This window comes from Bicyclus anynana, chromosome 6 (genome assembly GCF_947172395.1).
Source record: "Bicyclus anynana chromosome 6, ilBicAnyn1.1, whole genome shotgun sequence".
Classification (NCBI taxonomy): domain Eukaryota; kingdom Metazoa; phylum Arthropoda; class Insecta; order Lepidoptera; family Nymphalidae; genus Bicyclus; species Bicyclus anynana.
Window position 1 is genome coordinate 17,420,101 of NC_069088.1, and position 14,306 is coordinate 17,434,406.

Sequence of the window (14,306 nt, forward strand, 5' to 3'; positions counted from 1 at the left end):
GCAGCGATCCGCTTGCAGCTGTCATTAATCTTGCACGTCCGATGCAAGCCGCCGGCCGCTAGAGGCCCTCCATACGATATATGCGAAACGTGTCCACGAGTGTTATAAGTACACGTATATCTATTATATTCAATAGAAAACTTCAGTAAGGTATAGGGAACTTCAGGTTCACATCGTTCATCAATATACGTAGGCCTTACTGCGTAACAAGATTCAAGTAAAGGCGATGCCTCATTAATGCTTTGAGTTGTATCGTCGCAACAGATCAACATATTCTGAGTTGCGTTACGCACGACGCCGCAGCGCATGACGACGACAAACATTCAAAACAAATTAACATTGTCCGTCGTCCGTTGAAATGTCGTCTGCTACTCTGCAATCCTTTTTATTGTGGTATGTTATTTAAAATATATGGAAAACGATGCAGCGTCAAAGCTGCTACGTCGCAATATAATGCAACGCACTAATGGAACATCGCTCTAAGCCAAGAACCTAGCAGGCTGCAAAAACAAACTTTGGTAAACGAAAATGATTGGTGATGAAGAAGACAAAAGACATCAAAATTAATAAAAAATATTTATTTTCTTTTATGTTGCTACAACTATTCGTAGGTACAATCTACCTACGAAGTACTGAGCTTTTATTTCTTCTTAGAAATTTTCAATAAAAATTTTCAGCATTAGGTTAAGAAGTTATATATCTGATGATATTAGTTCGAATGGTTACGATTTTAGTAGGTAATTGTATTTTCCATTTGTTCCAACTTTTGTTTTTTACTAGAAATTGTGTCTCTTTAACGTGAAATAAAGTTCATTTTCCCTTGTTACAGATACCTCGAATAGGAGTCACCACAAATGTGCAAATGTAGGTATGTGACGCTGAGGCCACCTCGAAACAGCCCAAAGATGAAACGGCGCCTAGCAACCGTGAGGGAGGAACCCAACTCCAAAACAATATGCAATAGTGATCTAGCGATATATACCATGGTGGTTTCCACCGCAGTTCTTAGTTATGTGAACAGTTTGAACGGTGATTTCGTGCACGATGACATACCCGCCATAGTGACTAACGGGGATGTGGTGGGCACGAACTCTTTGAAGCAGTTGTTTTTGGACGACTTCTGGGGCACTCCGATGGCTGACCCCAACAGCCATAAGTCGTATCGACCTCTCACTACGCTGTCTTTTAGGTAAGTAATAGCAAAATAAGCATACTACACACACAACTACACGAGCGTTGGACATGTTTTTGTCATTTTATCAAACTTAAATTTATTCTAATATTTAAACTAGTTACGACTTATCCAAAAAATAACTAGTTGCTTATATTTTTTTATACATTTTACATAGTAAGCTACTTACAAGAGGATCATTCAGATCATAATTAAATAAAGGTAAATCATACAATTTTTTATAATGACGATTCGGCTGAAATTTTGAAAGTAGACTATTTTTTTGCAAATTCATTCGATCAGTAATCGATAACAAACACAATATATCAATCACGTTTGTATGATTTTACATAATAATAATAAAAATAGACCTCAGTTTAGATTTATTTAAACTTCAAAACAGCACAATCGTTTCTCAACCAAATTATAACAAAATAAAACAGCTGACTAAACATTTTTCGTTATGACACGTAACTTCAAATTCAAAGCAAGCAAGCGTGTAAATCATCAACATTTGACAAGATGATATACATTATCGTGTGTCACCGGAAGGGATGGTTATAAATAAAACAAGGGGTGTAAAAAAGGGGGTAAACTTCCTCAAATAAATGCCCGTAATGTCGTGTATCCATTCTTCCCCAACGTCTAGAAGTCAGCAATAAATTCCGCTTTCGGAGCCCCTATTTATCATCTGCCGTGGACTCCAAACTTAATATATCATCATGAAAATCTTATTCATCTTGTACTAAGATCTACGGCATCACACACCGTTAGAATAATATAATCAATAGTATAAATATTATGACTACCTATCTGATGCAGTTGGAAAGGCGGTTTTTAATAGAAAACCTGGGTTCGATGCCCAGTTTGGGTAAATTTTGGTTGGATGTTTTATTATTTTCTAAATTGGTCCTTAGTTGGAAAGTTGAATTCTTATAATCGCATTAACAAAGGTAAACAGTAGATATATTATGTAATTAACAAAGGCTTTCACGGTTCACTGTTGACCTAGAGTCTCCTCTCAGAACGAAAGGGGTTAGGCCAATTGTCCACCACGCTGGCCCAATGCGGATTGGTAGACTTCTCACACGCAGAGAATTCTCGGGTATGCAGGTTTCCTCACGATGTTTTCCTTCACCGTTTGAGACACGTGATATTTAATAATTTTCTTAAAATGCACACAACTGAAAAGTTGGAGGTGCATGCCCCGGACCAGATTCGAACCCACATTCTCTGGAATGTGGAATTGGAGGCAGAGGTCATATACACTGGGTTATGACAATTAAAATCACTTCATTCTAAATTTCTTAGCAATGTTGCTTAACTTAATAACTTCACGAAACAATTTACTGCAATAACTCTAAACACCAAAGTTCCATGCAGTTCCATACATGCATACGTGTAGGATGAGTAGGTAATACCTATGAAATAATTTATAATAACTAGGCATCGCAATTATACAAATTAAATGTATGTAATTAATACATATAGCAGTATTGCCGGAATTATTGCCATGTTATATTAAAATTTCTCTAGACTAATTCATACGTGTTACCGAGCAATAATTGCTTCAAAATTTTTCATGTAAGCGATAAAAATGTAACTTCAGTCAATACTATATATTTGGCGTGTCATAAAACTTTGCCAAGTTATTGCTCGAAGTTAAGCGATCGCTCGCGGCTTGACACGTCTTCCACGGACATCTTCAGTTGCCAAGTTGATTTTGCTCCGCATTCGAATCTGTTTCGCGTGCATCTAAGTTTGACAACTTGAAAACTAAGCTCATATACAGTCGCCTGAGTTATCGACTTGCATCCTCAGTGTTTCGGTGTACACAGTGTGGATTGTTGTTTACTGTCAACTGCTTTGTTAAAAGTTTGCGCATTTGATGCTTGAATTTGCGACGACTGAATGGTTTAATTTGGATACGGAAATACTGACCGTGTGACATTTCATTAAGTTAAATAAATTGGTATTTAAATAACAATAATATACCACAAACATAAATATAAAAGATCATCTTGAATTGGAATTTACGTGAACAAAAGCGAAGGCGAATTCCTGTAATGTTCATCAATAATATCAAATGCAATAACAATATTCGAATAGTGGTATTGATTCACGTAATAAGGCCTACCACTAACGTAGATGAATGTTGTATTTAGTTCTTCGTGACCGATCGTACTGCTATTGTAACTACTATATACATAAATCTATATACTATATCTATCTATTCTGTATAAATGAAAATAACAAGAATTATAAATTACATGAACCAGAAGTAACTTTACCCTAAAATTATAAATACAGTTAGTTTACCTATAATCTATATACCTATATCTCGCGAAATTGTGAACTATCGATAGATCGTGAATTCCATACATACCGAATTCCATAACAACCGGAATTTGAGTGATTCAGAAACCAATGGTAAGGTATTTTTTTATTTGTGAATGTACAAATAAAACAATTAAGAAAATCCTTACAATCTAACGAATATTTAACACATTAAATTTTAAGAAGTATGTTGCGATTTACAATCTATCGACAGTTCACAATCTCGCGCGACAGATTATAATTTAACATTATTTACAATTAGTGACGATACAGTCTAATATAGTAGCAGGCTTACTTGGAAGAGGTAACTTAGATTATTACCTACCATTAGGTATATTTTTTATATTATGTCTTTATATTATACCTCTGACGGTTTTAATTAGGTATTATACTGGAATGCTTAATCGCTTGTCGATAAATCTTTTTCGGTATATCGCTAACTAGCTACGACTGATACCTACCAGATGAAACGTAAGCCAATTAACAAAATACAAAATCCTAAATTGAGCCGAACTAGGAACCCAGGACTTCTCTTTAGTAAAACATAAAATTACCAACTGTACCAAATAGGGTTTTAATATATCCTCTAGCATGTACAAAGTATACCTACATACATTCGTATGTTTCAAAAATATGGAGCTTAAAAAGTAACGTTTGTAGAGTGCCTTAGATAGTATGTATTATTTGAAAGCCGATTCATCTATTGTTCGCGTAACAAAGCCTCGATAATTACCCGCTACAATTGATAGTTCTATAATATCGGATTGCCATATACTGATACGATCTTAGTACATGCATTATAATTACAATCATTGTCCCATGAACGAGGATTTAGTTAATTCGTGTCAATCCTAATCATGCTTTAACTATTTCGAATGCATGCTACATGCCATTATGTTTACTCGTACCTCCTACTTTCTCAGAAATAACAACAAGTTATTAACATATTTTAAACCATTGACAGACAGTTTTTATTTATTTATACAGTGGTAACTAATATGAAATTACTACATAATATGTAAATAAAAACACATATGTAAATATATGTATTATTTTTTAATTTGAAGCCAGCGAAATAAAAATATCTATTTCTAACAAATATACGAGTATGTGTTTTAATTTTGAATTGTTTTGTATTTATTTGTAAATACATATAAACTTTTAAATTGAAGTGAAATGAATAATAATTACTTAAATTTAAAAAAAGAAATAAAAACAATTTAAAACACAGTACAATTATTAGATTTAAATATAAACTTTTAAATTTGAAACTAGCGAAATGAAAAACAATGTCAAACAAATACTTTTACCATTAATAGACGTAATATAAATTTTTAAATTTGGAACCAACGAACTCAAAACAATTTCAGACACATATACATTATTAGATGTAAAAGTAAACTTTTAAATTTGGAACCAGCGAAATAAAAAGCAATTTCAAACACATATACCATTATTAAATGTAAAAGTAAACCTTTAAATTTCGAACCGGTGAAATGAAAAACAATTTCAAACAAATCTACCATTATTAGATGTAAATAAAAACACGGGCGTACATTCGCGGACGCATATTTTCTTTTAAATTTGCATTCATAACGCGCGGCACATTCATCTCGCGATAAACTCGTTCCGCTGAAACGTTATTTATTTTAGTTTCCTGCTGCCCCGTGATGTGTAACGAACGAGATTAAAATGACAATTCGTTCAAATTTAGTGTCCATGCACGCTATAAATACTCTCATGATGTGCAAATTTGAGCCGATAAGGGCGATTTTTGCTTGCGTGGACCCGGACGCTATCTTAATTTATTATGCATTCGCATAGGTGTTGGCGGGCCGGTTTTTTATTTATATGATAAGTTTAATAGTAACCTCGGTTTTTAATGGGTTTTTTTTCAGCTGCGCGGTCTTTTTTTGTTCTCTGTGTAAAATATTTTGTGTTGCAATATTTTATTATATTGACCAGCTGGCCCGGCAAGCGTTGTTCTGCCATTTAATTTTATTGATATAAAAATATCAAAAAAAAATGTTTTTTTTTTTTTAATGAAAGCAGAGACTGAATTTTTTGTGCAATGAAAGTAGAGACAGCAAATTAAAACAATCCCAAGTTTTTTGTAAAGATAGATGTTTTCACACGCGCTCTTTTCAATAAACATTAGTAGTATTTTTTTTTAATTCGCCGGGCGATTTCAGTCTCTTCTTTTATTAGCCAAATCTACTAACCATAAAGAGAGCTATCATTTGTTTTGTCAACTATTTAGAGGTCTGAAAATAAAAAAAAATTTAAACTGCAGTTGAAAACAAATCCCCAATCATCATTTCCATTTAACGTAACTTGTTGACTCACAAACTTAAAGCTCTAAACCGGCACTTAAACTCAAGAACCCGTTTGCGAGTAATAAAACACAAACTCTACGCCATGTGACCGTTAAAACTATACAAAGTAAACTGGAAATTTGCGTCGAGTATATGAACAAGGGAACTACTGAAATCGGATTACACGGGTCGGCTTTCTGGAAAAACTTGTAGGAGGCTTGTGCGGCGGTGTAATCTTATTGGGACGGGGATCGGACGGCCTCTCAGACAAATATGTGTACAAGATACACAGCATCATGAGTTGGGACCTTTTTGTTGGTTGTTTTTTTTATTGTGTTCACAGGACTTGAGTATTCTTTGACTTGCAATGTTTTTTTGTTGTAAGTAAAAGTAAGAGCCGTGATAGCCCAGTGGATATGACCTCTGCCTCCGATTCCGGAGGGTGTGGGTTCGAATTTGGTCCGGGGCATGCACCTCCAACTTTTCAGTTGTGTGCAATTTTAAGAAATAAAATATCACGTGTCTCAAACAGTGAAGGAAAACTTCGTGAGGAAATCTGCATACCAGAGAATTTTCTTAATTCTCTGCGTGTGTCAAGCCTGTCAATCCGCATTGGGCCGGCGTGGTGGACTATTGGCTAATCCTTCTCATTCCGGGAGGAGACTCGAGCTCAGCAGTGATGGGTTGATAACGAAAAGTAAACAAGTGCCTTACCTGACATATCGAATGGAAACAAACTCAACTCGCTAAAGAAGAGATGGTTGGGAATGGATGGGAATGTGTAAAAGAGGACGTGTTTGTAAAGGGAGTTAATGATGAGTTTTTTTTTTATTTTTGACAAGTGAGACCTTGATTATAATCTTGCCTTATGGTAAGTTATAATGCATTGTAAGATGGAAGTAGGCTAACTTGTTATACACACCCTTTCGGTTTTTGGCGGTACGTCTTTGCCGGTAGGGTGGTAACTAGCCACAGCCAAAGCCTTCCACCAGCCAGACCTGGACTAATTAAGAAAACCTCAATCGGGATCTCGAGGATCGTGTAAATATCCCGCGAATACCACTACGCCAAGAAGGCGTAAGCAGTTTAGCAAACCAATAAAAAAAGGCCGTCAATAACGGTAGTAGGAGTAATAGAGACGAATGGAGAAGAATGTCAAATTCTGCTGACCCCACTAAAGTGGGGTAAGGGAAAGGAGATGATAAAAAAATAAAGAAATTCTGGCCACCATAGTCTCTCGGTCTGACGTTGCTTAATGACAAGAGAACAAATTATGTAAGCCAATTAATACTTAGTTAAGTAATGTTATAACTATAAGTGGGAGGTTATTTCTGTACTAACATCCCACCATTTGCGCCCCACTCGCTATGATCGATCCGTAATTCAATTATCTATCTACGGTTAAACTTTCCTAATTACTGCCAGCAACTTGACACTGTTGGATTAATCGCGGAATTGGATAACACCGCACTACTTTAATAACATCCGTAGCACAACTTGTTACTTGATTGATTTTACTTAGTTGTTAGTTGTTATCATAATAATTATTAGCCTACAATCACCATCATTAACACCGTTAACAGACCAATGAGCTTACCGCTGGACTCCTCTCACATAAGAGAAAGAGATTTGAGGTATAGTTCCAAACTGCTTTAATACTGGTTGGTGGGTGGGATAGTTTTTGACATGGTAAAGATCACAATAAGATTTCAATGATATTGAAATAATTCATCGTCAATGGTAAAGATCACAATAAGATTTCAATGATATTGAAATAATTCATCGTCAATGATATCTTGCTTTGGAGAGCACATTGTCAACTTAAATAAATAAATAAAAATAGTTTATTTCAGCAACATCAATCGAATGACAAATAATTAAAGGCTAGATAGAGTCTTCTTTTAAAGAGTTTGAAACTCCTGTGCCAGAAGGCTTCGCTCTTCCATAGCAAGCCATAAAATAATCATAAATAAAACTAAGTGGAGCTGAAGTGGTGGACGAGGTTTTCTATAGTGACATACCTCTTTTTTTTTTTCTTTACAAGTTAGCCCTTGACTACAATCTCACCTGATGGTAAGTGATGATGCAGTCTAAGATGGAAGCGGGCTGACTTGTTAGGAGGAGGATGAAAATCCACACCCCTTTTTGGTTTCTACACGACATCGTACCGGAACGCTAAATCGCTTGGCGGTACGTCTTTGCCGGTAGGGTGGTAACTAGCCACGGCCGAAGCCTACCACCAGCCAGATCGGGACCAATTAAGAAAATCTCAATCGGCCCAGCCGGGATCGAACCCATGACCTCCGTCTTGTAAATCCACCGCGCATACCACTGCGCCACGGAGATCGTCAACCTCTCTCCTAAAGGAGACCACTGAAATACCCAATACGTATGAACATATAGAAATTAGATAAGCGTGGCTGAATAAAAATAGTAAAATTTAATATATTGACTTAATCCATTAAACAAAACTAACTCAAACGCGAGCTAAATCCTAAATGATGCAAAAAAAGCTCCAAAGCGCACGGCCCAGTGGCGGTACGCGTGAAAATACCCTCAATATACTTCTGGATCGATTCCAACTTCTGTAGTTACACAGCAAACATTCCCAACCAGTTTAAAACTAAGGCCCGAGTTTCCTTGCATATTGCGCACGCTGGATATTTATTAGATGTGTTCGGAACTTTATTTGACTGAACTGGGCACACGATAAAAGTTTCAATTAGAAAACTATTATTTAGTTCGAAATGCAAATATTTGTTCGCCGTGTTTGGTATTTATGTCGAGCAATTATTTCAATGTATTTACTTGTGTTCCAACTACACGTGTTACCGGTGTTTTAACATCGTTACAATTTGGGGTTATTTAGGGGAGGAAAAGAGGAAAAGGAAATCAAAAAAAAAAGGAAAACACCTCAGCTGTCCTATTCACTATGTTGGTCTTTATTATCAACCTATTAAAATAAACATCAAATCAATTGACAAAATGTAATTTTTAACACATTCGCTCGTAAAATATTACGTATCTCACCAATTTCAATATCGTAATGTATCTCATTACGCACATGTGCCGTAATGTAAACTAAAATGCACATGTGCCGTATGTAATGTAATTTAAAACATGTGCCGCATGTAATGTAATTTAAAACCTTTATCATCGGTCTAAAAACGAACGGTACTTTTTTAAATCTTGGCAAAGAGTTTTTATGTCAAAAAAGGGAGCTTTTTTGACATAACTTTGTGAGATAAAATATAATTAAAAAACATTTAATTCTTTCATTTTAATAATGTTGACAATAAATGTCAACTATTTATCTGTATCAGAAACACAAAAATATTAATTTACTTTATTAGTAATACTGGCTGTTTTAGTGCATTTGTCAAATAAAAACAAACGCTGTTGTGCGCACTTCGTTATCTGTGCAAAAATTACAAGCGCATCAAAATGTCATCGGAAAGCAGGCAAAGATGCAAATAAATTTTCAGAAAGTGTGTTCAAAGTGTGTTTCCTCGCAAATGTGTTATAAAACGTCGTATGACATGCGTGCGCCTTGATAATTACTGTCTCTGCTTCCTTACTATAGCTCTCGCCTGTGATCTGCTTGTTCATTTTCCCGCGATTGAGGACGAGACTTCACATATTACTATTAATAAGTGAAGGTAATAGACACAAAGGGTCAAACTCAGTATCCTTAGTAATCTGACACTTGTTTCATGGCAACCGTTCTAAAAAATGTTAACATTATTTGACATTTAAGCACTTTTAAATTTTTGATTCGGCAACATTAATTATCTCACAAAGACAACGAAGAAACTTCACTAGGCACCTTTTAAGCGACCATCGTTACCTAGTATCAGGTGAAATCGACTAATAGACAAAACGATTTATATCCGGCCCAAGGTCAACAATTAAAAGCTCAGTTACATAGCTTCGAAACGATAAAATAATCCTAGCCGAGTAACAAATGGATTATATTTAATTCCTGTCATTTATTACCCTGTAGACTTTAGTATTGACGGATTGTTTACCTGAACAAAAGGGAGCTGTGCCGTTTGGATTTATTATATTGCTGTCAATCTACATTGTTTGTGCCTACACTTTGTGACATCTTGCTCAATAGATGAGTAAATAGCGCCTTTTGCTTCGCCATTTACTTTCACCCTTCTGTTATATTTACATTACTAAACTCAGTCATTTCAATAGTTTTATGAAAATAACAGTTTTTGGAACAAAGTTACCACAGTAGACTGAACTGGTACCAATCGTTATGCAAAAGCGTCAAAGCTCCATAAATTATTTATTTTATTTAAGAGTATTATCTGAGTATTGGTATGAGGTTTTAATTCCAAGTTATTTGTTTTTTAAGGAAGGTACTAGCAGCGTACGCTCGTGACTTCGTTCGCGAGAAATTTTGTTTTTTACAAATCCCGCGGGAAGTACGGATTTTTTCGCGATAAAAAATAGCCTACGTTCTGCTTCAAGGTCCTCTATATCAAATCGATTCAGTAGTTTAACCGTTTAAAATAACAGACAGACTTACTTTCCAATTAATAATATTGGAAAGTAAATCTGTCTAATTACGCATGCCCAGCGTGGTCAGTATCGCGCAAAACGTTATATGGATCGAACAAATATAACACAGCCCCTAATCCCCGGCAGCCCCGCTATTCCTGGCTCTGACGGCGGTTACGGTAACGGCGGGGCAAGGGGTGTTAAGAATCTCCGGCAGAGGTTCCGCTGCCAACCCTAACGACTAGACCCTAACGACTAGACTAGACCTGACTAGACAACGCACGCACTTTGTGCGTAAAGGTCATCAATGGAAGAATAATATTAGTATAGATTTAATAACCTCTAAAACAATGTCTTCTCTGTTCAATTTAATACAACTCAGGCAGATCGATGTTTTTCGTACCAAGTGAAGATTACTTGGGAGCAAAAACATCAACACAAGGTGAATGTAAGACAAGCTAGCAATGCTTAATTAACGCATGGATTCTGAGAACCTTACAAAGGTTTCGCCGTCCTTTTATATTTATAGTGATGCCCTTTAGCCCTCTAAACTTCTAAAAGATGGATATCACGATTCATTGAATATTCAGAACGATTACTTTGATCGAATCTCATTAAAGGAATAAAGATACCTCAGTATAAACAACTGACCGCTTTGAAAATTTAAATAAACTCAAAAATATTTTCGGCGTACCCTTAATATCATCTGTAACGAAATCCTTAACAAAGACGAAATCTAAACGGTGTCTTTGTATAAATAATTGAAACCATTTTTAATATTTACTAGCAGACGTCCTCCGCCTCCGCCGGTATGGGTTCGAATCCGGTCCATTTTTTAAATGCACCTTCAACTTTTCAGTTATGTGCATTTAAAAAAAATAATGATCACATGTATTAAACGGTGAAGGAAAGACATCGTGAGGAAACCTGCATACCACGGAATTTTCTTAATTCTCTGCATGTGTGAAGTCTGCCAATCCGCATTGGGCCAGCGTGGTGGACTATTGGCCTAACCCCTCTCATTCTGAGAGGACACTCGAGCTCAGTAGTGAGTCGAATATGGGTTGATAATGATGATGATGATGACGATGATGATGAGACGTCAGCGACTTTGTCCGCGTGATATTCAGTTTTCCAAAAATTTCGCGGGTACCATTATTTTTCCGGGATAGCATTTCTGACGCCATACTGTTATCGCCGTTTAGTCTTAGAAATAGTAGTCTGTGAAGGATATGACGTCGCTCGATCTCGTGTTGGCTTCAGTGTGCTCGTGGCGTTCAAGCCGTCCACATCTCTTGTTGTGTAATTTTTTATGGGTTACTTGGGATAGGCGGGGAGAGTGACTTGAGTGGAAAAGGGGAGTGTTTGTTAACAGTCAAAGGTATCTTGAACCCTATACACATCGTTTACAAGTACGTGACTCCACTCAAGGTCATTCTCTGCCATTCTAGGGTGTTATTTCGGTTACAGTTTGATTTGTTAATTAAGTTGTCCTGACAAGTGTCCTTTGTTCGACATTAGTTTTCTTATTTTTGTAATCACCTTTTGAGTCCTATAATAATACATAATACTTTGATACTTATTTTACATTATTATAATGATTTTCTATAAGTTTTCGGTTGTCTAAATGTAAACCAATTATTATGCAATAAACAATCAAGTTTATTTGTATAAATTAATTATTTAATCCATGTTTCATGAAAGCCATTTCACATCCATCCCACGCCGAGCCATAGTATTAGCAATTCAATAGACGGGGATATAATGCGAAAATATTACTTCTATTTATTTGTAATGTATGAGCTGGCCACGTACTGACGTCACGATTCCAAATATCAAGTATGCTAACATTGACATCAAGCGTGGAAGATACACACAGAAAAAATTATAACTTCTAAAAAAGTTACATCTGACTTATAAACGTATCCGCGAAACTAAAAAGTGAAAAATAACATTATTTTCATTCTGCCTACCGATCACTTTGAAGGAGGTGACAAGCCGGTGATATATTAATTGAAGGCGTAACTTTACATATCATAAACATTTTTGTTTCTTAGACATTCTTATTTCTTTCATTGTATTAGTTTTTTTTTCCAAATGTTTATGGAACCAAATTTAAAGTTTCCAAGGTTTTAATTTTTTAGTTTATTTCCATTCCAATAATTTTAATTTTATTTATCAAAATTGGACTATACAGTAAAAAGTTACGCGAGTTTATTAATAAATTTTTTATTTATTTATTAATTGGCATCATAGCCGGGATGCAAATTAACCGAATAGGACCCGGTTTCTGTCTGAAAACTGACGTCCAGATCTGTAAAACTTACCTATGGCGATTTGGTTATTATTTATATAATAGTATCGGCGTTTTTGTTATGAATTAAAAAATAATTGACATAAAAGTTGGTATTCACAATATTTTTGCTATTTATATTTAGTTATATTTTTATCTTGTTAATTTAGTACACACTAGGCTTAGTATTTTTGTTGTTGAGCCATGTTAAGATTACAAAACAAGTACTATTGGACTTTTGCTTAACATTTCGATTTCATTAAAACAGACCGAATGGTCTACGAGCTTCGTGAATTAATTTTTATATATCAGCGTTTCAGCTATGAAAACATTTCAGCTAACCAAAGGTCCGTATTGTGTGCCCTCTAACATAAACCCGGCAATAATACAGACGTTCCAGGAGAATATTTTATTTAGTGGGTCGCCTTTGCCGGGTTTGGGGACTGCAATAAAAATATTATATACCTAAGTGCCTTGTGGTCCTACACTGAGAGACGGTCCAAGTTAAAGACGGACAGCTCTTGACAAACTAAAGGTAGAAACTTAAAATATAATGTCCAAAGCACAAGCATTTACGATAGTTTAATGATGCACCTTACAGTTTATATTCATCATTTGAATTCCTCATTACTATTCGTACTTAGCTTAAATATAAATCTTAAAAAAAAATTGCATTGATGAAGCTAACGAAATTTATAAACCGATTAAAAATTCCTTTTTGTATTAGCTCTTTTCAGTTAAGACGGTAGACAGTTAAAATAAGTACCCAATATAGGCAAATGAGGTTCACCTAAGTCTTAAAGCTAAGCCGATGATTTCTATGAATCTTTGTCATCTAACAATATTCATCCATCTATAATAGAGAATTGATAGTTTGCTATGTTATCGATTGTTTTTTTTTTAAACTCCACTTAGCTAACTTTCTTTTCGTTTCTTTTACCTTTTGACTGTTATGCTATCGGCAGATTGCATATAGTTAGATCGTTTGTAGTTAAACGCCTGTTACTTGTACCACACAATCTTGAACACTGGATAGTCGGCGTGCCTTTATCCGTTGTGCTCGGAATCCGTAGCCGGTTTAACTTCACCCGGTTTTATTATAAGAGGTACACGTATGGAATGTAGTATAATGTTAGTTTTATATAAAATACATCTGTGCGTTCGCAACTTATTAGCTTGTACATATTTATACAGGGTGGGTATAAAATGTATCAACAAACAGGTCAAGTTTGAAAAATATTTAACATACTAGCCCCTCGGTGTTACCCGCAAAAAATAACTATTAAATATAACCTACACATTATTTAATTTTTCCGGGATCAAAGTAGCTTATGTATTGATTCAGGTTATAATCTATCTCCGTTCTAAATTTCAGCTAATTCGGTTTAGTATTCACGGCGTGAAATACTAACAAACATTCATAACATCTTAGCCATCGGTTTTTCGTAAATCTTAGAAACAATGGGTTTTCGGAACTAAGTATCTTTTTTGTTTTAAGTTTCTTTCAAATCGGTTTAGTAGTTGCGACGTTATAGAGTAAAAACATCTATACAAACTTTCGCGTTTATATTATTAGCATATTTTTTTATATTTGATGCACTTAAAAGAAAATATATTTAAGAAAAGAATATAATAAAAAAATCAATCTAATTTTACATCAGATTATATATCCCTAAAT

The 14,306-nt window shown here is 35.1% G+C and overlaps 1 protein-coding gene across 2 annotated transcripts in view; it reads left to right on the forward strand.

The window, feature by feature from the left end:
* LOC112050562 (protein O-mannosyl-transferase TMTC1-like) overlaps nt 1-14,306 on the forward strand; it is a 172,708-nt gene that overhangs the window by 61,789 nt on the left and 96,613 nt on the right. Inside the window, exon 2 of one of the 2 annotated variants that reach the window (XM_052881908.1) lies at nt 830-1,189. In XM_052881908.1, the coding sequence (XP_052737868.1) occupies nt 855-1,189 (335 nt within the window). In that variant the 5' untranslated portion in view covers nt 830-854. Of the gene's footprint in view, nt 1-324; nt 1,190-14,306 lie in introns of those variants that run through there. The other variant, XM_052881907.1, reaches the window with a different exon arrangement.